Source organism: Raphanus sativus, chromosome 6 (assembly GCF_000801105.2).
Source record: "Raphanus sativus cultivar WK10039 chromosome 6, ASM80110v3, whole genome shotgun sequence".
In the NCBI taxonomy this organism is placed as follows: Eukaryota; Viridiplantae; Streptophyta; class Magnoliopsida; order Brassicales; family Brassicaceae; genus Raphanus; species Raphanus sativus.
Window position 1 is genome coordinate 4,953,300 of NC_079516.1, and position 22,179 is coordinate 4,975,478.

Sequence of the window (22,179 nt, forward strand, 5' to 3'; positions counted from 1 at the left end):
TGATACCAATCTAAACTAATTTTCAGAATTGAGAACTACAATTTTTGTATACATTTTTTTAGGATAGTGAATTAATTATTTTTGACATTACAAGCTACGTGGTCATGACCACATGATGAGTTTGCGTTTGGAAAAAGGAATCTTTTCATTCATATATTAATCAGCCAAAAGACTTGGTTATTAATATGCAATATTGTAAGTTGTAACTATATAGTGTGATATTAATATATAAAGGGTCAAAGCATAGTTACGTGTGAATTTGTAAATAGAATTTTAGAAAGAGAAATTCATTAATATAGTTTTTTTGTTAGAATCAATTGTTACTGATGTAAATTTTGTATTACTTTTGTAATTGATGTTAACCACAAGAAAGAAATACATCAATTAGTTAACTGATTTAAATTTATATAATTATATCACTTTCGTTTAAATGATTCTAAATTATATAAATTATATCACTTTGTTTAATTGATGCCAAATTTATTAATAATAAAATCATTTATCGTAACTGATGCTAAATTGTGTATTTTTGCCTCATTTATAGATAAGTAATGTAAAATAAAATCACTTAGTTTTGTGATACAAATTAAGTGATACAATTCAACACTTATTTTGTAGTGTCTTGACTAGAAATTCCACGTCGTTATGTCATGATGTCTTAATTTGAGAATCATAGCCATTTGCAGTATTTAAGTCCATACATTATACACTTTTCCACTTTTGGCCAATTACTTTTAAAGCTTCACACTTTGACCCTTAGTCTAGTCTCACCTAGTGGACTCGGTAACTCGGTCAACAACGAATCTTTCCCAGACGACGACGACTTCGATGGCGAGTTCGATGATCCAGAGGATGTACAAGCAAGGCACGAAGATCGTCGGCGTTGGTCTCAATTACGCTTCATACGCCAAAGAACTTGGCAACGCACTCCCAAAGGTAGTACACACACTTTGTTGCAATCTTCACTTCACTTCCTCTTCTTTGAATCTTGATTTCTTGTTACTTTTGTCTGTTTTTGATCCGATTGGAAGTAGGATCCGATTGTGTTCTTGAAGCCAACATCTTCGTATTTAGAAAACGGTGGAACGATAGAGATCCCTCATCCCCTGGATTCACTTCACCACGAGGTTGAACTCGCTGTAGTGATTGGACACGAGGCTAGAGATGTCCCTGAACGGTTAGCCATGGATTACATCGGAGGTACTTTAAACACACAAACACATTTGTCTGCATTAAGGTTTTTGATGGTTATAAAAGTATGTAATGATTCTTGTGTTTGTAGCTTTGGTATGTATTTTTCTCTTCTGCTATGTTTATTTTATTCATATACATTCTAATGTGTATAATAATGTTATTATTTTGTTAGGATATGCGCTTGCTCTTGATATGACTGCTAAGGAATACCACGCTTCTGCCATGGTACAAACAGCTTATGTGATTCTTTACTTAGTTATCATACATCGTTTTATCATGAGGGTTGTTTAAATTATCGTTTTCTCTAGGCATCTGGTCTGCCATGTACACTTGCGAAAGCACAGGATACCTTCACTCCCATCAGCTCTGTTGTAAGTCATCATCTGGAACTTGTTACCATATGTACAGAACAAAAATAACCTATTACTATTTGCTTAACTAATAGCAAACCGTTTGGCTTCTAATCTTGAGTTTTGTTTCCTTTGTTGGGTTAAAGCTACCAAAGGCAATGGTGGTCGATCCAAATAACCTGGAACTCTGGCTTAAGGTTTGGATCCCTCTTTATATGAAGCTATGTTTAGTCCCTTTTTATATGACTCCAAATCTCTGTGATAGGTTGATGATGAGATAAGACAAAAGGGCTGGACAAAGGATATGATCTACAAGGTCCCATACCTCATCAGCTACATAAGTTCTGTAATGACCCTTTTCAGAGGAGATGTCATCTTGACAGGTAATAATAGATGGAACCAACACTTGTAACATCGGAGTCAGTGTTTGATTTCACTGTATCTGAGAACCGAGAACATTCAGGATAGTATTGTGAAGAAAGTTGGTGAATTATGTATGTGTAGGTACACCAGAAGGTATTGGACCTGTAAAGATTGGTCAGAAGATAAACGCTGGAATCACCGGTCTTTCTGAAGTTCAGTTCGATGTCGGTAGGCGTGTAAGGCCATTGTTGAGCTCCTAGTGTTTGTTTGTGAATCTTCTTTACAGTGATTTGTTATTGTATAATCTTCAGTGATAGAGCATTCAACTTGATTTCTTCTCTGGCTATTGATCATGTCTTGTTAACTTGTTGATCACTAAGAATGATGTATATCAATATTCTTTAATCAAAGTATAAACAGTACACCAAGAAATGGATTCATCAACTAAAGGTCTTACAACTACTTTGGAGTTTGGAAGAAGATTTGTTGGTCAAAAGAGCCTTAATATCTACCTATCACAGGTAAACTTTTTTAATCAATCAAATATTTAGAGTTTTGTGGTACTCAGACATCAGTATTTTAACAGCAAAAAAATGTATAATACGGAATTTAGAACTCAAAATTCCAAATAATACGATTTAGTATCAATTATGCAAAGTAGTAAAAAATTTTAAGAACTGAAAAAGCATAAATATTTATAAGATATTTTCATAAAATAAAAATAGAATTTTTAGACATGAGTTCTCACAACCTTAAATTGAAATTATTGAATTGTTGTAGTTGACAAAAAAAAAATTGTTGTAAAATGATGATGTAATAAATCTCATTTGTAATAAAATAATAAGTAGTATTAAAATTGAAAAAAAAAAAAAAAAGAAGAAAAATTTAGACGCCTCTCTTCCCAGCTTTCTCCCTCTCCCTTAGAGAACGATTTAACTGTAGGGTTTAGGGTTTTACAGCGAAATGACTTCTGAGTCGTAGCTTGTGAATGCGTAGTTCCATTGCGAAAAGGTTCCTTCTTCTTCCTCTTCATCATAAACATCGCCTGCATACAGGAGCTCCTCCCTCCACTAGACTCTGCGCTTCACGAGCTTTCTCCAATCTGAGAACCGATCTCCACAATCTCCACAATCTCAGCGAAGCTCTCGATCTATTCACCCGCATGTCTCGCTCCCGCCCCCTCCCTTCCCTCGGCGATTTCACCAGACTCCTCACCGCAATCACCTCAATGGAGGAGGAGGACGACAGAAACGACGTCGTTATCTCTCTCTTCGACCAAATGCGAAACCTCGGAGTCTCCCCTCATCTCTACACCTGCAACGTCGTGATCAACTCTCTATCCAAATCCTCTCTGCCTCACCACCACACTCCCCTCGCCTTCCTCGCGAAGATGACCAAGCTCGGGTTCGAACCCGACGTCTTCACCTTCACTTCTCTCCTCACCGGGTTATGTTACAGGAACAGAGTCGACGACGCGGTAGCTTTGTTTGTTAAGATGGTGGAGATCGGGTGTTGTTGTAAGCCTAACGTCGTTACCTACACCACTCTGATCCACTGCCTTTGCAAGAACAGACACGTGGATCACGCGCTGGACCTTTTTAACCAGATGGAAACTAACGGTGTTAGAGCGAATGTTGTTACTTTTAACGCTTTAGTAACAGGACTTTGCGATTGTGGTAGATGGGGAGACTTAGCTCTGCTTCTTAGAGAGATGATGGAGAGGAGGGTTAGACCGAACGTGGTCACTTTCACTGCGTTGATCGACGCGTTTGCGAAAGCTGGCAAGGTGGAAGATGCTGTGGAACTGTTCCAGGGGATGTCTGTGGAGCCTAACGTGTTCACTTACAACTCGCTGATCAACGGGTTTTGCAAGCACGGTCGGTTAGATGAGGGTATGAGGATGTTGGATTTGATGGAGAGGAAGGGCTGTGTCCCGGATATAGTGACTTATACTACTCTCATACACGGGTTCTGCAAGTCCAAGAGGGTAGAGGAAGGCGTGAGGCTCTTTAACGAGATGTCTCTGAAAGGATTAGCTGCCAACACGGTCACTTACACGGTCTTTATCCAGGGTTATTGTCTAGTGGGCAAACCCGATGTTGCGCAAGAAGTGTTTAACCAGATGGGTTCTTCTCGCGATATCAGGACCTACAACGTTCTGCTAGATGGGCTGTGTTGTAACGGGGAGGTGGAGAAGGCGTTGATGATATTTGAGGAGATGCGGGAGAGAGAAATGGATGTTAGTATTGTTACGTATACTATTGTTATTCAAGGGATGTGCAAGGTTGGTAAGGTGGAAGATGCTTTTGATTTGTTTTGTAGCCTTTTCTCCAAGGGGATGAGGCCTAATGTTGTGACGTACACTGCAATGATAACGGGGTTTTGTAGGCGAGGGCTAATTCATGAAGCTGATGCGTTGTTTAGGAAAATGAAACAAGATGGGTTCTTACCAAATGAGCGTGTGTCTTGAGTAGGTGACATCGGGAGATGAACTCATGAGGAGTTAGAGATACTTTGATGCTTTTGATCTCAAGCATATGTGATGGTACAGTTGCAGTTTGGGGAGAGGACACACAGCTAATAGCATATTACAGGTTAGAAACTCATTGCTTCAGGATAATGTATGTTGTATTGGTTATAGTTAAATAATAAACCTCCAATATTGTTGTGGATTTGTAACTTTGCAGGTGCAATTAAGATTTTGCCATACCTTCGTCAGCTACATGAGTTCTGTAATGATTCATGTACAAGGAGATGGCATCTGGACAGTTTCTTTTTTCCGTTGAAGACTGGTAATTTCTATCTTTAAGATTATGCATTGAAGCAGACTTGTACATTGGAGTATTGAAGTGGAATAGTATTCTTAAGAAATATAATCAATTTATAGATAGATAGTCTGAGAATGTATGTGTGTAGGACATGTAAAGATTGGTCAAGAAGCTTGTTGAGCTTTGTGTCTTATGAATCTCTACTTGTGTAAAGGGATCTAGATTTTGTGAAGAAATTATCTGATTTAAACCAAAAAAAAACCCGGTTTGATCCCAATTTCTTAATAATGTGGCTTTAATATGCTAAGAAATCTCTGTTCTTTCATCAAATCTATGATTTAGCCATAAAAGGGAGGTATATATTTATTTTTCTAATAAAAAAGGAATATTTTTGGTGAATATAATTATGAATACAATTATTAGCGTTTTTCCTTGAATTTGAGTTTGTTACAAACTAAGTATTGATGAAACAAAATAAATAAATAAATCACAAAAGGAAGTCAATTTCGCAGTCATCTGTCTCATGAAACTCTCTCTCACGACAGTATAAAAACACGAACTGTCTTCACACTTCTTCCTTCGCTATTTAACTCTCTCTCTCTCTCTCTCTCTCTCTCTCTCTCTCTCTCTCTCTCTCTCTCTCTCTCTCTCTCTCTCGGAAGCTCTCAGTTGCGGCCAGAATCATGAACTCCGACGAGCATAACCCGATGGAACAATGGCCCGGGGAAGACATCTCTGATTCTCAGACCTACGACGCGAACGTCAGACTCACGCTACTCGCCATTGTAACCCTCTCCACCTTAGGCATAATAATGGCCTTCTCCTATCTCTACGATCGCTACTCCAGGAGTCGTCACCACGCTCGCCATAACCACCAACGCCGCCGCACAATGTTTCTCTTTGCCGCCGATCCTTCTCCTCCCGCTTCCGTAACCCCTTCAACCGGCCTCGATCCCGCCGTCTTGAAATCTCTCCCCGTTTTCGCTTTCTCCGCCGCGAAGGATCCGATCGATTGCGCCGTTTGTCTCTCCGAGTTCGAGGAGGGCGAGACGGGTCGGGTTTTGCCCGGTTGTAAACACGCGTTTCACGTTGAGTGTATTGATATGTGGTTTCATTCTCACTCGACTTGTCCTCTCTGCCGCTCCCTCGTTGAGCTTCCTCCCGCGGCGACGATGACGACGGTGGAGGAGAAGGGAGTCACGGTCATCATGATTTCTCGTGAACCGGTATCGGGTCGGATATAAAGCGGGGAGGAGAAGAACTTAAGTGATTTCCGCCACGTGGATGTTTTTAGTGGTGTTGATCATTGATATATTAACATAAAGGATAACCATGATTTGTAGTTTCTTTGTTTTTTGGACAACAAGAGATGCACTGATGTATAGCATTTTTATTGCTAAGAAATCAAATTAAATATATTAACAATTCAGTTGCAACTCACTGATCAACGGGTTCTGCATTTACGGTTTCGCCTATATGAAGCTATGAGAATGTTTTATTTCATGGAGACTTACCAAATGTTTAGTGACTTATACTACCTCTCATGCATGGATTTTGCAAGTCCAAGAGGGCAGATGACGGTGTGAGGCTCTTTAACGAGATGTCCCAGAAAGGATTGGCTGCCAACGCAGTCACTTACACCGTTTTTATCCAGGGTTATTGTCTAGTGTGCAAACCCAATGTTGCACAAGAAGTGTTCAACCATATGGGTTCTCACAATGAGCCTCGCCTCCCGATATCAGGACCTACAACGTTCTGCTAGATGGTCTGTGTTATAACCGGAAAGTAGAGAAAGCACTGATGAAATTTGAGTACATGCGGAAGAGAAAAATGGATGTTAGTATTGTAACATACACTACAATGATACAGTACAAGGTTGGTGGAAGATGCTTTTGATTTAATTTGTAGCGTTTTTCCCAAGGAAAATGAAGCCTAATGTTACAATGATATCGGGATTTTGTAGGCGAGGCCTAATTCATGAAGCTGATACGTTGTTTAGGAAAATGAAAGAAGATGGGTTCTTACAAAACGAGCGTAGGTGAGAATCATGAGGAGTTGGAGATACTTTGATCTCAGAGCATATGATGGCGCAGTTGCAGTTAAGGGAGAGTACACACAGGTTACTAAGAAACTGATATTGCTTCAGGGTGATGTATGACAATATTAAACCTATGGTATTGTTGTGGATTGCAACTTTTCAGATGCAATATAAGTTTTGCTATACCTCGTCAGCTACATAAGTTGTGTAATGATTTATGTCCAAGGACATGTCTTCTTGACAGACATTTTTTTGCATTGAAGACTTGTTTCTATCTTCAAGATACTGCATTGAAGCAGAGTTGTACACTGGCGTATTGAACTGGAATAGTATTCTCTAGAAATAGAATCAATGTATAGATAGATAGTCGAGAAGGTATATGTGTATAGAACTTATAAAGATTGGTCAAGAAGCTTGTTGAGCTTTGTGTCTTATGAATCTTTATTTGTCTAAGGGGATTTAGATTTTGTGAAGAAATCCTTTTGGACTTCACTGAATGTTAATCTACATCAAGAGGGGATACGATAAAATGAATTATCCGATTTAAACCAAACTAAACCAGGTTTGTTCATAATTCTTTTTCTTTAATGCTGATTAATGTGATATGATAAAAAAATAAGAACAATTACATAAATGATATTACATCCAACAATTCTATGTGTTTTATTAGGATTCATGTTTAGGTGCATCAGTTTGAACTTTTTCTTAAGCTTATGTTCCAATATTATGCATAATTTTTTATTTTTCAGATTCGAAATTCATTCGGAAACATTAATAAACTATTAGTCAACAAATAAATTAGATAGAGTTCCAGGTCCTAGTTTCCTTATAATGTAACATTAAAAATGATAAGAAATCTATAATTTAGTCATAGAAGGACTTATAAAATTATTTATTTTAATAAAATAGAATATTTTTGGTGAAGATAAGAATACAGTAATTTCGTCAAAAAGAAGATGATATTTTGTTTGGAATTTTGGCAAATGGGGAGTGTTTTTTTGTAGTATTTTCCCTTGAATTTGAGTCCCTCTAAATTTAATATCGACGTAACAAAAGGAAAAAAAAGTACAAAAGGTCAAAGAGAACATTTACGTGTCAACTGTGACGCCATCTTTCTCATGAACCTTTTTTATGTCATGATAATGTACTATAAAAACCACACTTCTTGTTCCTTCACATGTTCTCTGAATCTCTCATTCGCCGTCAGAATCATGCTGGCCATCGAGCATGACATGCTCACGACAGTCTCCATTGCATTCTCCCTCTTATTCCTCATATATTTCACCATCCACTCTCTTTGCGATCTCTGGTGTCTCCGCCGTTCAAGGAGTCACCACATTCGCCGTACAATGTTTTTCTTCGCCGCCACCGATCCTTCTCCTGCTTCTTGTGGCCTCGATCCCGCCGTCTTGAAATCTCTCCCCGTTTTCACTTTCTCCGACGCGACGCACAAGGATCCGATCGAATGCGCCGTTTGTCTCTCCGAGTTCGAGGAGGGCGAGACGGGTCGGGTTTTGCCCGGTTGCAAACACGCTTTTCACGTTGAGTGTATCGATATGTGGTTTCATTCTCATTCGACTTGTCCTCTTTGTCGCTCTCTCGTCGAGATTGTGACGATGGTGGAGGAGGAGGAGGAGGAGCAAATCGTGATTGCGATTTCTCATGAACCGGTCTCTGCAACTGAACCGGACTCGACCTCACGGTCTGGATCTTCTTTTGCTGGAGCTCCATCTCAGTCGCGGTCGTCAAGCTGCCAGATAATGATGAACGAGTCGGATATTGAGCGGGGAAGAGAAGAGATTAAATGATTTCTGCTACGTGGATGTTCCTTAGTGGTCTTGATTGTTGATATTTATTTACAGCGAATATAACCAATATTTACATCATTTTCATTGCTAAAATATATTAACAATTCAATCTCAAAAATTTAATATAGTTATTTATATAACTAGTTTAAATTTTTTCAAAGGATGGAATCATTTAGAAAATACTCAAATAGACAAATGGGATAAGAATTTTGTTTCTATTGTTCTAATATAATTTATTTCTATTTTTTTTTCATTTCTACAAAAACTTTATGTAATACCAATTCACTGATTGACAGTCGGTTCGTTAATTTGAAAATGGCGTAACTTTTTTTATTGATTTTACAATCACTATATGAGATTTTGTTTGTATTTTCAGCTTTATTCAAATATCGCAAATCTGTTTTTGCTAGATCATAATTTTTTAAAAACTTTTTCAGCTTAAATGGGTTTAGTTCTTTTGATGTGTGAGCATAAAAATAAATACAATTTAATAATGTAGATAACTTAATCAATTCTCTAAATTTTGGACGTATACTAGAAATCTAAATATTACAAAATCGTAATATAAACTTCACGTAAGTTTATTTGAATTATCCAATTTAAACCAAATCCAACTTAAAATTATTTATTTGAATAGAAAGGTATATTTTGGTGAAGATAAGAATACAGTTGGTCAAACGGAAGGTGATATTTTGTTTGGAATTTTGGCAAAACAGAGTATTTTTGTAGCATTTTCCCTTGAATTTGAGTATCTCCAAATTAAATATTGATGGAACAAAAGGAAAAAAAAAGTGCAAATGGTCAACGGGATATTTTTTACGTGTCAACTTTGACGTCATCTTTCTCATGAGTCATGAACCTCTCTTGACTCTCATGATAGTACTCCTTTTTTTTTTTTTGTTCAATCTCTCATGATAGTACTCCTTAAAACCACACTTCTTCTCTCAATATCTCTCATTGGCCATCAGAATCATGCACTCCGACGACGAAGAGCATGACCCCTTCATAACAGTCTTTGTTGCAATCATCTTCTTATTCTTCATTTATGTCACCCTCTACTCTCTTTACGATCTCTGCTGTCTCCGCCGTTCTAGGAGTAATCACATCCGCAGCAGCCGCAGCCTCAGCCGCAGCCGCAGCCCTGCAATGGTTTTCGTCCCCATCGATCCTTCTCATATCCCCTCGCGCGGCGGCCTCGATCCCGCCGTCGTTAAATCTCTCCCCGTTTTCACTTTCTCAGGCGCGGAGGATCCGATGGATTGCGCCGTTTGTCTCTCCGAGTTCGAGGAGGGAGAGTCGGGTCGGGTTTTGCCCGGTTGCGAACACGCGTTTCACGTTGAATGTATAGATATGTGGTTTCACTCTCACTCCACTTGTCCTCTCTGCCGCTCTCTCGTCGAGCCGAGTGTGACGATGGTGGAAGAGGAGGAGCAAACCGTGATCGCGATTTCTCCTGAACCGGTTTCTGAAACTGAACCGGCGGTTGAGATGTCGAGAAGGAGTTTCAGAGAGTTGGAAGATGGTTTTTTGACAGGGGATTCGTTGGCGAATCATCACTCGTTGCCGTTGCCGCCGAGGAGTCGTCGGATGTTATCTTTTACTCGGATGTTGAGCAGAGATCGAAGAAGCGCACCGTCTTCTTTTGCCGGAGCTCCGCATCAGTCGTCGTCGAGCTGCGGGGTAGTGATGAACGAATTGGATATTGAGCGGGGAGGCAGTGCCGTGCGAAGGTCTATTGAGACCTAAGGCGATTTTAAAATCGGGGCCCTTTAACATTATCAATGTAGTTTCTAAAACAATTAAATTTCTGTAAACAAAATCATAATCTTAAAAGTAGTATCAAGCTGTGGATAAAGTAATTTATAAAGTATACATTTCAATAAAAATAACAAAAGAAAGGGATCTAAAATAGAACGCAAAGCACTCTAGCTAGAATGAAGACCAATTTGATGAGCATGCTTTCACATTTGGGGGCCCTAAAATTGTATATACAAGCAGGGGCCTGTGGCAAATGCCTTTCTAATTATACAGTAGGCACGGCTCTGCGGGGAGGAGAAGAGATTAAAAGTGATTTCCGTCACGTGGAGTGTTCTTGATTATTGATTATTGTATTTCAGGTAAATTTTATAAATTTTTTTCTTATACTTATTTGGAACGAGGGGCAGGGTGTATCCATGTTTGTTCAAAATTCGATTTAAATCGACTGGATCAGCCAATATGTATAAAAAATATTTATTTGGAACAGAATTCATTTTAGGCTCTGGTTAATATAATATATGGAGTGTATGTATTTTGTTGTCTAGTATTTAGAATATTTAACTAAATTTGACCAACAAACATATACAAAGAAAATGACCAAAATTATTTCGTTAAAAAGGTCTTTTCAAGAAAATACATTTTTTAATTCAAACTTTTTTTATCTTTTTTGAATTTTGTTTTTAAAATCATAAACTACATCTTAAACCATTTTCTCTTAAATCTAAACACTAACTATAGATTAGTTAATCTTAAGGGAATATGTGGTATTTTACCTCTTTTATAAATATTTTTGTCATTTTAAACTTTGTTTACTATATTTATAATAAAATCTTTTTGTGCTGTATCTTAAAGAATTTCTCTTTACATTTTGCAGCTCATTTCTTAAACTAATTATAGTTCGAAAACTAATTCGGTTGAAGTTGGTACAATTTTGAGTTACAAGTTGAAATGGATCGAACAAGGCATCTAAATGTATCCAAAAGCAATGCGTTGAAAGATCCTCAAAAGTGGAATTTTCATAGTTATTACAACATACACTAATACTACTACTTCAGACAAGGCCTTCATCATAAATTACATAACAGACAGTTACAAGAGTTTCCTAACTGTCTGATAGAAATACCCACACACCTAAACTACATTCTACATTTCTAATCTGTTCACACACAATATCACTAGCCTTCCTCAGCTTCCCACAGAGCTTTTAACTGAAGAAACTTCACTTCCCTCGCCTACTACTGCCACCTCATCAGATCGACCTTTTCCTCTCTTCTTGCCGTTAGGTTTGCATCTTGCCCCCACGCTGTTGATCTTCAACGAAACTTTCCTCCTCTGGCTTGACACAGAAGACGTTGTGTTCGCCTTCTTCGGTGGTGGTGACTCGTGAGACTTCCCTTTGGCTACTGGAGACTTAGCTCGTTTCCTAGGTAAATCCATTCCTCTTTTCTCAGTCTCTCTGTTACCATCGTTAAGCAACCGTACGCTGAAAGGATTAGCCGCTGTGTAGCAAACTGGCTCGCCTACCGAATTGCCAGGTTTCTCGAGATCAACCTCTCCATTGTTCACCTGAATCAACATTAAATATATCAAATGATGGTTTCTTGTTCTTTTAAGGTGAACATACAGAAACTTACTAACTGGAGAAGTGCAGAGAAAGCTCGAGCTACATCGTGCTTTTCTTGGTCTTGCATTAGATCGGTAAAGGCCTCCACGTGTCCACTCTCTTCAACAGTTAGCTTATCAAGAATCCTTTCACCGTATTCACGAATGTCAAAAGGAGGGTGTAGCTCCTGATCATATAATATAAACACATCAGAATCTCTCTCTCTCTTGACTTCCAAACACAGAAACTATAGGAAGAAAGAGATTTTATCACTTGTTCTTCTAGGTTTTGCTCGATTTTCTGTTTCCACGATGAAACCCTAGCAGCCAGATCCGTTTGCTTCTCGTTTTTAGCTATGTTTGCAAGAAGAGCATCCTACAAAAATATTTACAAAAGAACATTTTCAGCTTTTTTTTTTCCTCAGTCTAGTTAGTACATGTTGACATAGGATTGATTACCAGGTGAGAGCGGCAAAGATCTTCCAAGCTTTCTTGACAATGTGAGTCCTCTTCGTTTCCAAATCCATCGTAGTTTGTGAAATCACCATCATTCTGCATGAATTTACAGATTAAGTGGATAAGGGTTGCATCAAACTAGTGAACTAACTACTCACCATAACGGGACCATCTTCATCCATGAACGCAGGTTCATGATCATCACCAAAATCATGGAAGCCGCCGCCATCATGGTTGTTATCTTTAACGCCGTCCTTGTCATTGCCGTTAGCATCAGTAGTAGGTAGGTTTCCTCCGTTAACAAGCAATGCTCGAAGCTGAAAAACCAAAAAACTATCAGTTTTTTTTTTGTTGTCTGCATTACATATCACAGGTAATAGGTTTAGAGCAAACAAAGACCTTCTCGTAAGAGGGAATGTCTTGTGGTTCTCTGCGGCGCTTCTCCCAAACTCCGGTGAGCTCTGTACTGATGGGACCGTTAGGTCTAGCAAGAGGATACATGGAAGTGATATGGTCTTTGGTAAGGCTCCCTCCAAACTTTCTCAAATTTTTCACTGCTCAAGAAAATATAAAAAGTAAAACAATGAGCTAGAAGTTAAGGTAACAAAACAATATTCATCTACCAACCTTTTTTGAAAGGCTTCACTTTCAACTTCCCTGGTTCATGTGGATTCAACGGCTTCCACGGATCATCTTCATCTTCATCATCATCAGCATCTGTATCACACAAATCCATGGCTCCTCCTCCATGGTCATCATTATCCATGTCAAAACCATGATCATCATCTCCAAAAACAGGAGGAGGAGGAGGGGAAGACCCTTGGTCACAGTTCCGAGCATCTTGAACCTTGGTGCCCTGATTCGTTCCCAAAGATGATCTACGGCCACTACCTCCTCCAGAACGTCCTACTGGTGAGTGAAAACTTCTACGACCTGAGCTGCCTTTGTGAGAACTGGTCTTTCCTTTACTACTGGCATAGCTACCACCTAAAAATTCATTCACCGCTACAGCATCACAAGGGTCTAACAGAATAAAGTCTCGGTAGAGATGCGTAGTTGCTAACTGCAAGACAAAGGAAAGTTAACAAAACAGAGTTCAAAACCCATAAGCTCTTTCTATTTTAAGGGATGGAAGAAGATGCGAATATACCAGATAGGATTCCAATTCTCCTCCGTCACCACTAGTATCCAAACAGTCACCTTCAAGAACAACTAGATTTGCTGGAGGCTTGACAAACTGACTAGGACAGGAATCAGCGCCAACCGAGTTGTCCAAGCTATTCTTCGCGTCAACTACATCGTTAACACTATCTTTGGTTAGAAATCAGTCTCTTTTGAGTGAACTTAAAAAATTTAAGAACTTGAACTACCTGGGATGTCATCCACGTTCCAGAAGAGGTCATTTTCTTCTTCATCAACCAGACGAGAGGAGCTCTCCTCAGCCTCGTTTGATGTACCTTTGGACTCTTCTTGCTCTCTGCTTATTTAAAAAAAAAATAGCAAAGAACAATTGAATCAATCAGAGAACATTTCTTAACTCATTAATCTGTAGCCGTTTGTTAGATTTAGATACTATCATTACTCAAAATAATTGCAAAACGAGGCTGAGAGGCAAATAAAATCACTTTATAAAAGGCATTTTTAGATGCAGCCACTTTTATAGATTCACTTCATTTATGAGCACACAAAAAACAAACTCTAAACACTAAGAAGACGTTTAGAGTAACTAACAAAAAGGAGGAACCTTTGGTTGGATAGAAACTCCAAAGTACGTAAGACCAAGTTGTACAAGTACTCCACTTTCTTGCTGTAAACCTGAACCGAACCCTGAAGCAGCAAAGCAGCTTACATACCCATCACCACAACAAACAAACACATCAAAATCCAATCTTTCGTTGACCCATATAAATCAAATTGGTACCTTCGGCGAAATTGACAGGCGAGTCTTCTTCTTCGTTTCCGGTGAGTTCGCCGGAGCAGATTTTGAGGAGGTACTCCTCTAGCTTCTCCGACAAATCGACTTCCCAATTCGCGACCAAATCTCTCTCCGGCTGTACCCTATGAATCCTCTCGACGCCGTGGCTCGTCATTTTCTGTACGCGAGATTGGGATAGTTCAGTTCATTAACCCTAGAAACAGTGGATTGGGGAATTTAAATGAGAAACTTCCACATGAATCAGAGGCTTTCTTTCAGATGAAACTTTCTAGGAGGGTAAGGGAGGTAAGGAATTAAACACAAGAGTTCAACTCAGGAACAGTGAGAGACTGAAGAGATTTGAGAGAGAGAGATAAGAGTTTGGGAGAAGAGAGAGAGAGAGAGAACGAAATATTTTGACTTCTCAAGATTTTTTTCCCGCTTTGCATTAGAGTTGGAAACTGTGTGTTGTGGGCCTTATTCATTTGGGCTTTGTCCGTCTATTATCAGGCTCATATTTATAAAATTCAGGAATATATATATATATTTAACAACATACTTCATATGGATTTGTATCAGTGGGCCCGTAACATATTCAACAAGCCTAATTGGAGGAACTGTAAATTAAGAACGAAACATACATTCCATCAATAGCTTTCTTTGCCAGCCGCGCATTTCTTTCACGATTGATAACTCCCAAAGAGCATAATGGTAACAATGACATTTTTGAGTTTACGAAAACTATATGTTGGAGTTGTGAGTTTCAGCATTTTTGTAGGCGATCTCGTCTTTGTTTATTTGTAATATCTACGTTCTTTATTTTGCTTTTATACGGGCATACCCATTTCTGGAAGTTTGTTACATGTGTAAGTGAAAAAATAAAACTTGTTATTTTTATATGGTACTTAATCAATTGTGTCTGATTATCAAGATACACTGTTCTTGTTCGATTTTTTTTCTAATCAAGCTACACTAGTTAGACTCATTGGTCAGTGTTATAGACCCAGACCGACCCAATAGTTGAACCAGGATCGACCATAAAACCAATTGTATAGTCGGGCGAGATTATAATTGGTTCGGTATTGGACCTGTCACTTAGCTGGATTAAGTTTCAAAGGCGCTATTAAACTAAATAAAAACTATTACTTAAAAAAAAACTATTACAATCATCAAAGTTTGTAAACCAACCATACGAATAAAAAGTTAGTTTATATTTACAAAGTTTTATATTGAACTAGATTGTGACCCGCCCTAAGAGGGCGGGTATATGTTTTGTTTTGTATGTTTTATTGAAATTGCATTTCTAAGCGTATGTTTTTTTTGTTATTATATATATATTTTTGTATCAGATATGTGTGTTTTGGGCAAATCTTTATTTTTATTTCTAATTTTACTTGTGTATTTTTTTTCTCAAAATGATTAGTCTTCTTATTTTGAACATTGAAATGAAATTATTATTGGACGAAAGCTTACAAAGAAATAAAAAAATCCCTAAAGAAAAAATAGTAGTTCAAAAAAAAAGAGCATTATAAGCATCTTCAAAAGTTGGATACAAAACTCCATTAACAGTTCGTAAATCTGTGTAGTTGGTCAATTTTTTGTTATGATTTAAAAGAAAATGCATATAATGGATTTCTTTTTGTTTGAAGTTTGTAAACAGGTTACTCATTCTTTTATCTTTGTTCTCTCTATTAATTTCCATCCAATCTTGATATTGTGAAGTTTGATTTGCCTTCTTTGTCTCGATATTACCAAAATGATGTTCTTGATGTGAAGCTTCTTTGTCACCTTTTTCCATATTTTTTCTGTTCATCTGTAACAAATATGATAAAAGACAATTTCAAAATCTGAAATATGAATACCAACCTTTATTGAAGGAAACAATTATCAATGTCTCGATTAATATTAGAAAATCTAACCTTTGAAAACTGGTAGTTGTCGAAGATTAAAGAAAAATATGTATAATCTAGTTGTAAATTTTAAATTATGGAAATGGTTTAGCTGAAATTTTGAAAAGATCCTAGATGTATATATAGGAGATGAAGAAAATATAAAATTAGTCATGCTATATTTAGATTCCGAAAATAGTAAATTAATCATGCTATATTTAGATTCTATAAAAAGAAGATAACAAAAGACAAATTCAAAACCAACTATTTTGATATAGCAATATGTTGATAAATATAGCTGAGAGGAATTTGACAAATTCAATGTACGTGAATACTCCTCGTACGTAAATTTTGGTTTGTTGATTTTGGTCATTCAATTGAAAATGGGTTTGTAAATTTTGATTCCATATTTTCTGTACAGGCCCAAATCTATTCTAATAAAGCCTAGTTTAGTTAATTACTAATCTGACTAATGGCCCAAATGGTGAATGAAAACCCTTTTTAGAAAAAGACATTATTTTCAGCTGCCGACATATTACAGATCGAAACTTAAGACAAAAATATCTCTGTCTCTTTCTACTGTCTCAAACTCATCGATATGTGAAGCTCCATACTCGGATCTTTGTTTATCTCAGTTACCATCCAAAGGCTGTCTCGTCCTCATCGATCTGTGAAGATCCATAATCGGATCTTTGTCTATCTCAGTTACCATCGAAAGGCTATCTCGTCCTCATCGATCTATACTTTACGTTTTGCTTGTAGTGTAGATTGAGCTGCTAAATAATTGTCTCTCTGTTACAATCCAAAATTGTTGTCTAGAAATCTCTATAGTGGCATCATCTTCACTATATTTCGAGCTGGAATCATTTTTTTTTTTTGAGCAAAGCTGGAATCATTTCTGATCTGAAAATAATAGTTTTTATTTCTAGAAAACTATCAGAAGCATCAATAAAATCTGAGCTAGACATCTGCTAGAAAAAATGATCTCTAAAAATAATAATTTACGTTTTGCTTGTAGTGTAGATTGCTTGTCTAGAAATCTCTATTGTCTATCTCATATTTCGAGCTGGAATCATTTCTGATCTGAAAATAATAGTTTTTTTTTTAAATTTACATGCAGGATCAAATGAAAAAAGAATCTTATGGAAGCTGTTCTGGATAAAGTTAATTTATGTCTGTGAAGTATGATAGACGAAAACCTATCTGAGATTCTTTGTCTCGATATGATCAAAACATAGCTCAGAGGTGATCCACAGCTATCGAAGCTTGTACCAGAGTAAATGAGAGCAAGGTAACAAAATATATCTTATGTTTTGAGGTTTCTCGTGTTTTCTAATTTTGAGTCTTGAACTCTTAATACAGGGATTAAGTAAGCACATTAACATGGATCTTTTGGCCGAGCTCTTAGATCATTCCGTAAGTTTTTTATTATGATCTTCTCTTCTTGTTTTCTTAATTCTTCTCATCACTTTCAGGTTTATACAATTTTTTTTCTTGTTTCATTCAGTTTCTTGAGACAGCCAATGGAGAAAAAAACAGTTCTTCCAACTTGATAAAAGGATTATGGAGTGCAATCAGGGATGTTCACATTTTCCATTGGCTTAACATGTAAGTGACTAAACGGAACTTAGCTAGCACTTGATTAAGGAATACAATAGGTCTTAGAACTCAGGAACGGAATAGACCAGGATTAGTCAGGAATAGAATCCGGAAGTTGTTTGCTGATTCTGTTATGCTCCTTGCGTGTTTGTTGAATGTTGTTAATATGATTGTCTGTTGTCTGAATCTATTTAGTTTACTAAAGAAAATGAACACATATAATGTTTGTATGTCTGTTAAGTTGATTAGCTTGTAGTAATGAATTAGAGATATTTTAATGTAAAACATCACACGTTTGCAGATTACTACATTGTTTGAAAGTAACTGAAATAAGTTTAAATCCTAAAAAAAAACACAGCTTTGAGAATCCTAAGAAACACAACAAAGAAATCCTAAAAAACACAGCAAACTAAACATTACAATTAGAGATATATTGATTTAGATAGGCGTACATGATATATTGATTTGCTAAGAATGATGAGAAAAACAAATAGTATTGATTGAAGATAAGTGATGAAACTTACATGTTCATCAGACAAAATGATTTCCAATGTTTCTCCTGAAAGTTTGTTGTAATGCTTCCAGGTATGGAGCACTTTAACTTGAACACGCCATTCTGACTTGAATGGTCTTATGTCAGCCAAAGTTGTGACTTCCATGCTTAAAGGTAATTTCTGGAGCTACTAAGTTTAGGAATAGTGATTATAGGAAGCGTGGTTTGAGTATAGAATGGAGGAAAATATTTATAAGAGAGGATGGCGATGGAATCTATGTGATTTATGATTTAATAAATTGGTTTTTATTTGAAAAATAGTTGCAAATATGAGGGGATATTTGCTCTGCAATGTCGAATTTGAAAAATAGTTGCAAAGTAATAGATTTGATGCTGTGAATATTCTGATTTTGTTCCATATACAGTTACTTTAAAGGTTGCAGTTAATTCAAATTCAATATATTGATATATTGAAAATCGTTAAAATAGGAAGAGAGGCAGTTAAATAAATAGGAAGAGATCGTTGCAATTATTTTTTGTCTCATCGTTAAAATAGGAAGAGATAAGAGAGGCAGTTAAATTTTGGAGAAATAGATCGTTGCAATTAAAAGAAACGGGTCTATAACAAATAATGCTTATTTAGGTGCAGTTATAAAAATTAAAAGATGGACATAACTTATTATCAATTGGACATGTTGAAGAATTAATAGAATAGATATATATTTATATTTTAGGTATGTATCAAATTTACTAGCGTTATTTTTAAATTTGTATATTAAACTAATCAGATTTGACCCAATTGAACTATATTGGCTTCGTGTATGTATGTTTAAAGATTTGATCATACTCTGTGAGGATATCTATCCGTACAGAGTTTTGCTCTCGTGATCGGTTCTTTTGCAAGAGAGAGAGTCCGCACGAAGATTGAAAGATCGAGGGAGATAAACAAATCCGAGATTCTCTAAAGAGAGTTTTAAGGTATTTAATCTCATCAAGCTCGGGTGCAAGAGTAGGCTAAGGCCAACACATTTTCATGCGCGGACTCTCCGTTTATGCAATCTTTTTTTGGTATTCTGTGAGAGCCTTATATATCTTCTGAAGAGACGACCCTACTTTCGTAATGACGGATATAAACTAGACTTTCCAATAGGGCTATGGGGTAACACAAAACTTTGGAGAGATGCAAACTTTTAGAATGTTAAACCAACGAGACAATATGTCTTTTTAGTTTGGGATTAAACAAAAATGCAATACGACTTTATTGTGCTTGGACATTTTCTGGGTGTTTGTCACAAGTCTCTAGACAGTTAGCAACTAAGTATCTAAAAGGTAAGCATACTTTCGAAATGACAAATAAAAAACTTAAGACTGAAGTGCGATGTTTAAACAAAACAATCAGGATAAACAAGAGATAACACAATACCAAGTAGTTTTATTTATTTTACAATCGAAACACCCTTTTCTCGCTTGATCTCCCAGCTTATCCTTCTTCAAATGTTTTTTTTTTTTTTTTTTTTTTTTTTCCTTCTTCAAATGTTCCTTTCAATACTTTAGAATAAAACCCAAGTCAAGGTAAAACCAAAACTCATAGCTAAGTAAATTAGTTGGGACTCAAAAGAGGTCAAGTCTGGTTTGAGGACTACGTAAGCCGTGGCTATGCTCCTTCCTTTTCATAAGACGCCATTCCATGTCTTCGATAAGCAGTACGTCCATCTCCTGCCAGTGGAAATCAGTGTTAGAGATTTTACAAATACCAACTTTGAGATGAGACTGGATGAATTGTAACATATATATACCTTTGATCGACCCAAGGGCAAGTTTTCACGGATAGTACGATCCACACCGTTTTTACTAGCATAACTGTCCCACTCCTGCTTGATAACACATATACAATAATAAGAAAATGGCATAATGACACAAGCAGCAGCGCCCAGAGAGAGAGAAAGAGATGCTTACACCATACTCATGTTCTACACTCTTGAGATGGGCGGTGAAATCTTCAAAGGTTTTGACAGCAACAAAGCATACTTCGCAAGCAAAGGGAAATTCATCATTGTACTTGCCCTGACTAAAAACAAGGCTCGTTGTTGTTGTTGTTGTCTCGTGTTCATCATCAAAGACTAAGGCATCCCAATCCCACTGTTTAGAAAAGGAACGTGGAAAGGGTGTGGCTGCTAGGTCACGCTGAGGAGGATATGCAAGAAGAATTCTGTATCCAGCATCTTCAAGATCGGAAAGTTGAGAAGCCATCCATCCGATTCGCTCATGCTCATCTATGATCATCATAGTACACGGAGGAGGATTCGCATCGGCCCACTCATCCAAATCATATGTATAGACTGCGCGAGGGAAAGCTGAATCTAAACCCTAATCCATGAAAAAAATATATACACAAGACAAAAGAGGAAGAGAAAGACTAACGGTGGGAATGTTTAAAAGAGATTTCAAACGAAGAGAGTATCCTCATGACGTCTTCACCAGGGATCTCTCTTAGTTTGCTGCCGATGGCAGTGATGGAGATCTCACCATTGCGGCTGACGTGGCCTGACTTTTCCACCGCCATTTGTATTTTCCTAACCACCGTAAGAGGATCGTGACCATCTGGAATCGGACAGTTTCCCATGTCCCATAGCACAAAAGCTTTCTCTACCTCTTTCTCCTCATGCTGCTGCTGCGTTGTCATGTTCTCTACTTCGTTCATTCCCCTGCAAATATCAAACAAACAGAATCAAGATCATAATATCAAACCAGGCAATATGTCATTTTGTCACAAGCAGCCTTGTTGTATATGTGAGCAGCATGACAAATATAAAACTTTGGATAACAAAAGGTATATGTATGTGTTTTAAGACTGAATTGCCCATGTTTAACAAAAGATAACACATTAGTAGGTAGTTTTATTTATTAACATTCAACCAGTTAAACTTATTCTTCTTCTTGTCTTCAAATGTTCCTTCAATACTTTAGAATCAAACCCCCTAAGTCAGTAAATCCAAAATCATGATATATGGACATTAGATGCAAGGAAAAGAAATGTCAACTTGCCTTGGATCGACTCTTTCTAAGGTTACAGGTCTGTCTTTAGGCTTAAAGCCACCGAGCCGGCACTGCTGAAGCATCTCTTGACATCTAAGCATCTCTTGAGTAAGCAGCAAGTCCAACTCCTGCGGTGGAAAAGTTCAGTGTTAAGAGATTACAAATATCAACTTTGAAATGAGATCGGATGATTTAAGCACATATACCTGTGATCGACCAAACGGCAAGTTATTACGGTTAGTACGATCCAGGCCGTATTTTCTAGCATGCCTGTCCCACTCCTGCTTGACAAACATATTTAAGACAAATGGCAAAATGACACAAATCCAAAGAGAGAGAGATGCTTACACGAAATTCATGTTCTACAGACTTGAGATGGGTGGTGAAATCTTCAAAGCTTGGGCAGCACCAGAGCATACTGAGCAAGACCAGGGAGATTCACCATAGAACTTGTCGTGCTTAACAACAAGGCTTGTTGTTGGTGTTGTCACCTCCTGTTCATCTGAGATTAAGGCATCCCAATCCCACTCAATGGCGGATCTAGACACGTTTTCAGCTGGGGGCGGACTAATAAAAATAACAAAAACAATTTTGAATTGGGAGCAATTTTTATGCTTATTTATTAAGCTACAATTTATGAATTTATTCAAGAAAAAACTAAAAAGAGTAGGGGACATGTGACACCTTACCCATTATATGTATACGTCTGCCTCTGATCCCACAGTTTAGAAAAGATACGTGGAAAAGGTGTGGCTAGGTCACGCTGAGGGTATGCAAGAATAATTCTATATCCATTATCTTCAAAGTGGGAAAGTGTAAAAGCTAACCATCCCAGTTGCTCATGACCGTCTATGACCATCATAGTACCCGGAGGAGGATTCTTTTCGGCCCAGTCATACAAATCCTTTTG

General features: G+C 37.4%; 7 protein-coding genes and 1 long non-coding RNA gene across 12 annotated transcripts; 6 read left to right on the plus strand and 2 right to left on the minus strand.

Moving 5' to 3' along the window:
* The first annotated feature begins 714 nt into the window (after positions 1-714).
* Positions 715-2,253, plus strand: LOC108838830 (probable acylpyruvase FAHD2, mitochondrial). The gene is made up of 7 exons (XM_056989857.1): positions 715-936; positions 1,035-1,200; positions 1,367-1,419; positions 1,503-1,565; positions 1,691-1,741; positions 1,810-1,927; positions 2,049-2,253. Exons 1-7 carry the CDS (start codon positions 829-831, stop codon positions 2,165-2,167), a joined length of 678 nt encoding a protein of 225 aa, XP_056845837.1. The 5' UTR covers positions 715-828; the 3' UTR covers positions 2,168-2,253.
* Positions 2,254-2,778: 525 nt separating this feature from the next.
* Positions 2,779-4,866, plus strand: LOC108810212 (putative pentatricopeptide repeat-containing protein At3g16710, mitochondrial). Of its 2 annotated transcripts, none has more exons than XM_018582341.2 (2): positions 2,779-4,501; positions 4,595-4,866. In XM_018582341.2, the coding sequence occupies exon 1, from the start codon at positions 2,896-2,898 to the stop codon at positions 4,375-4,377; it is 1,482 nt and encodes a 493-aa protein (XP_018437843.2). In that variant the 5' UTR covers positions 2,779-2,895; the 3' UTR covers positions 4,378-4,501; positions 4,595-4,866. The 2 variants fall into 2 exon arrangements, with proteins under 2 accessions (XP_018437843.2, XP_018437844.2); XM_018582342.2 differs by lacking the exon at positions 4,595-4,866 and having other exon boundaries at positions 2,779-4,191; positions 4,296-4,464.
* Positions 4,867-5,071: 205 nt separating this feature from the next.
* LOC108810213 (RING-H2 finger protein ATL2-like) lies at positions 5,072-6,120 on the plus strand. Its single transcript, XM_018582343.2, has one exon. The coding sequence runs from the start codon at positions 5,359-5,361 to the stop codon at positions 5,917-5,919; it is 561 nt and encodes a 186-aa protein (XP_018437845.2). The 5' UTR covers positions 5,072-5,358; the 3' UTR covers positions 5,920-6,120.
* Positions 6,121-7,924: 1,804 nt separating this feature from the next.
* LOC108807667 (RING-H2 finger protein ATL2-like) lies at positions 7,925-8,521 on the plus strand. The gene has a single exon (XM_056988969.1). The coding sequence runs from the start codon at positions 7,925-7,927 to the stop codon at positions 8,519-8,521; it is 597 nt and encodes a 198-aa protein (XP_056844949.1).
* Positions 8,522-8,836: 315 nt separating this feature from the next.
* Positions 8,837-10,617, plus strand: LOC108807668 (RING-H2 finger protein ATL2-like). Its single transcript, XM_018579929.2, has 4 exons — positions 8,837-8,841; positions 8,959-8,983; positions 9,440-10,238; positions 10,577-10,617. The coding sequence occupies exons 1-4, from the start codon at positions 8,837-8,839 to the stop codon at positions 10,615-10,617; spliced, it is 870 nt and encodes a 289-aa protein (XP_018435431.2).
* Positions 10,618-11,252: 635 nt separating this feature from the next.
* LOC130494570 (condensin-2 complex subunit H2-like) lies at positions 11,253-14,662 on the minus strand. The gene is made up of 11 exons (XM_056989594.1): positions 14,259-14,662; positions 14,082-14,181; positions 13,708-13,814; positions 13,488-13,630; positions 12,965-13,400; positions 12,737-12,891; positions 12,496-12,654; positions 12,341-12,433; positions 12,156-12,257; positions 11,914-12,069; positions 11,253-11,845 (listed from the first exon to the last, which is right to left on the minus strand). Exons 1-11 carry the CDS (start codon positions 14,425-14,427, stop codon positions 11,465-11,467), a joined length of 2,001 nt encoding a protein of 666 aa, XP_056845574.1. The 5' UTR covers positions 14,428-14,662; the 3' UTR covers positions 11,253-11,464.
* A 2,006-nt stretch (positions 14,663-16,668) lies between these two features.
* LOC108809913 (uncharacterized) lies at positions 16,669-19,508 on the plus strand. Of its 4 annotated transcripts, none has more exons than XR_008936017.1 (5): positions 16,669-17,432; positions 17,504-17,557; positions 17,649-17,749; positions 18,326-18,407; positions 19,069-19,508. It is a non-coding gene; the product is annotated as an uncharacterized LOC108809913 (long non-coding RNA). The 4 variants fall into 4 exon arrangements; XR_008936018.1 differs by having other exon boundaries at positions 19,106-19,507; XR_008936019.1 differs by lacking the exon at positions 19,069-19,508 and having other exon boundaries at positions 16,673-16,845; positions 17,262-17,432; positions 18,326-18,635.
* A 250-nt stretch (positions 19,509-19,758) lies between these two features.
* LOC130496984 (uncharacterized) lies at positions 19,759-21,666 on the minus strand. The gene is made up of 7 exons (XM_056989756.1): positions 21,618-21,666; positions 21,476-21,550; positions 21,279-21,397; positions 20,655-20,938; positions 20,190-20,572; positions 20,030-20,104; positions 19,759-19,949 (listed from the first exon to the last, which is right to left on the minus strand). Exons 3-7 carry the CDS (start codon positions 21,368-21,370, stop codon positions 19,845-19,847), a joined length of 939 nt encoding a protein of 312 aa, XP_056845736.1. The 5' UTR covers positions 21,371-21,397; positions 21,476-21,550; positions 21,618-21,666; the 3' UTR covers positions 19,759-19,844.
* Positions 21,667-22,179: the final 513 nt, after the last annotated feature.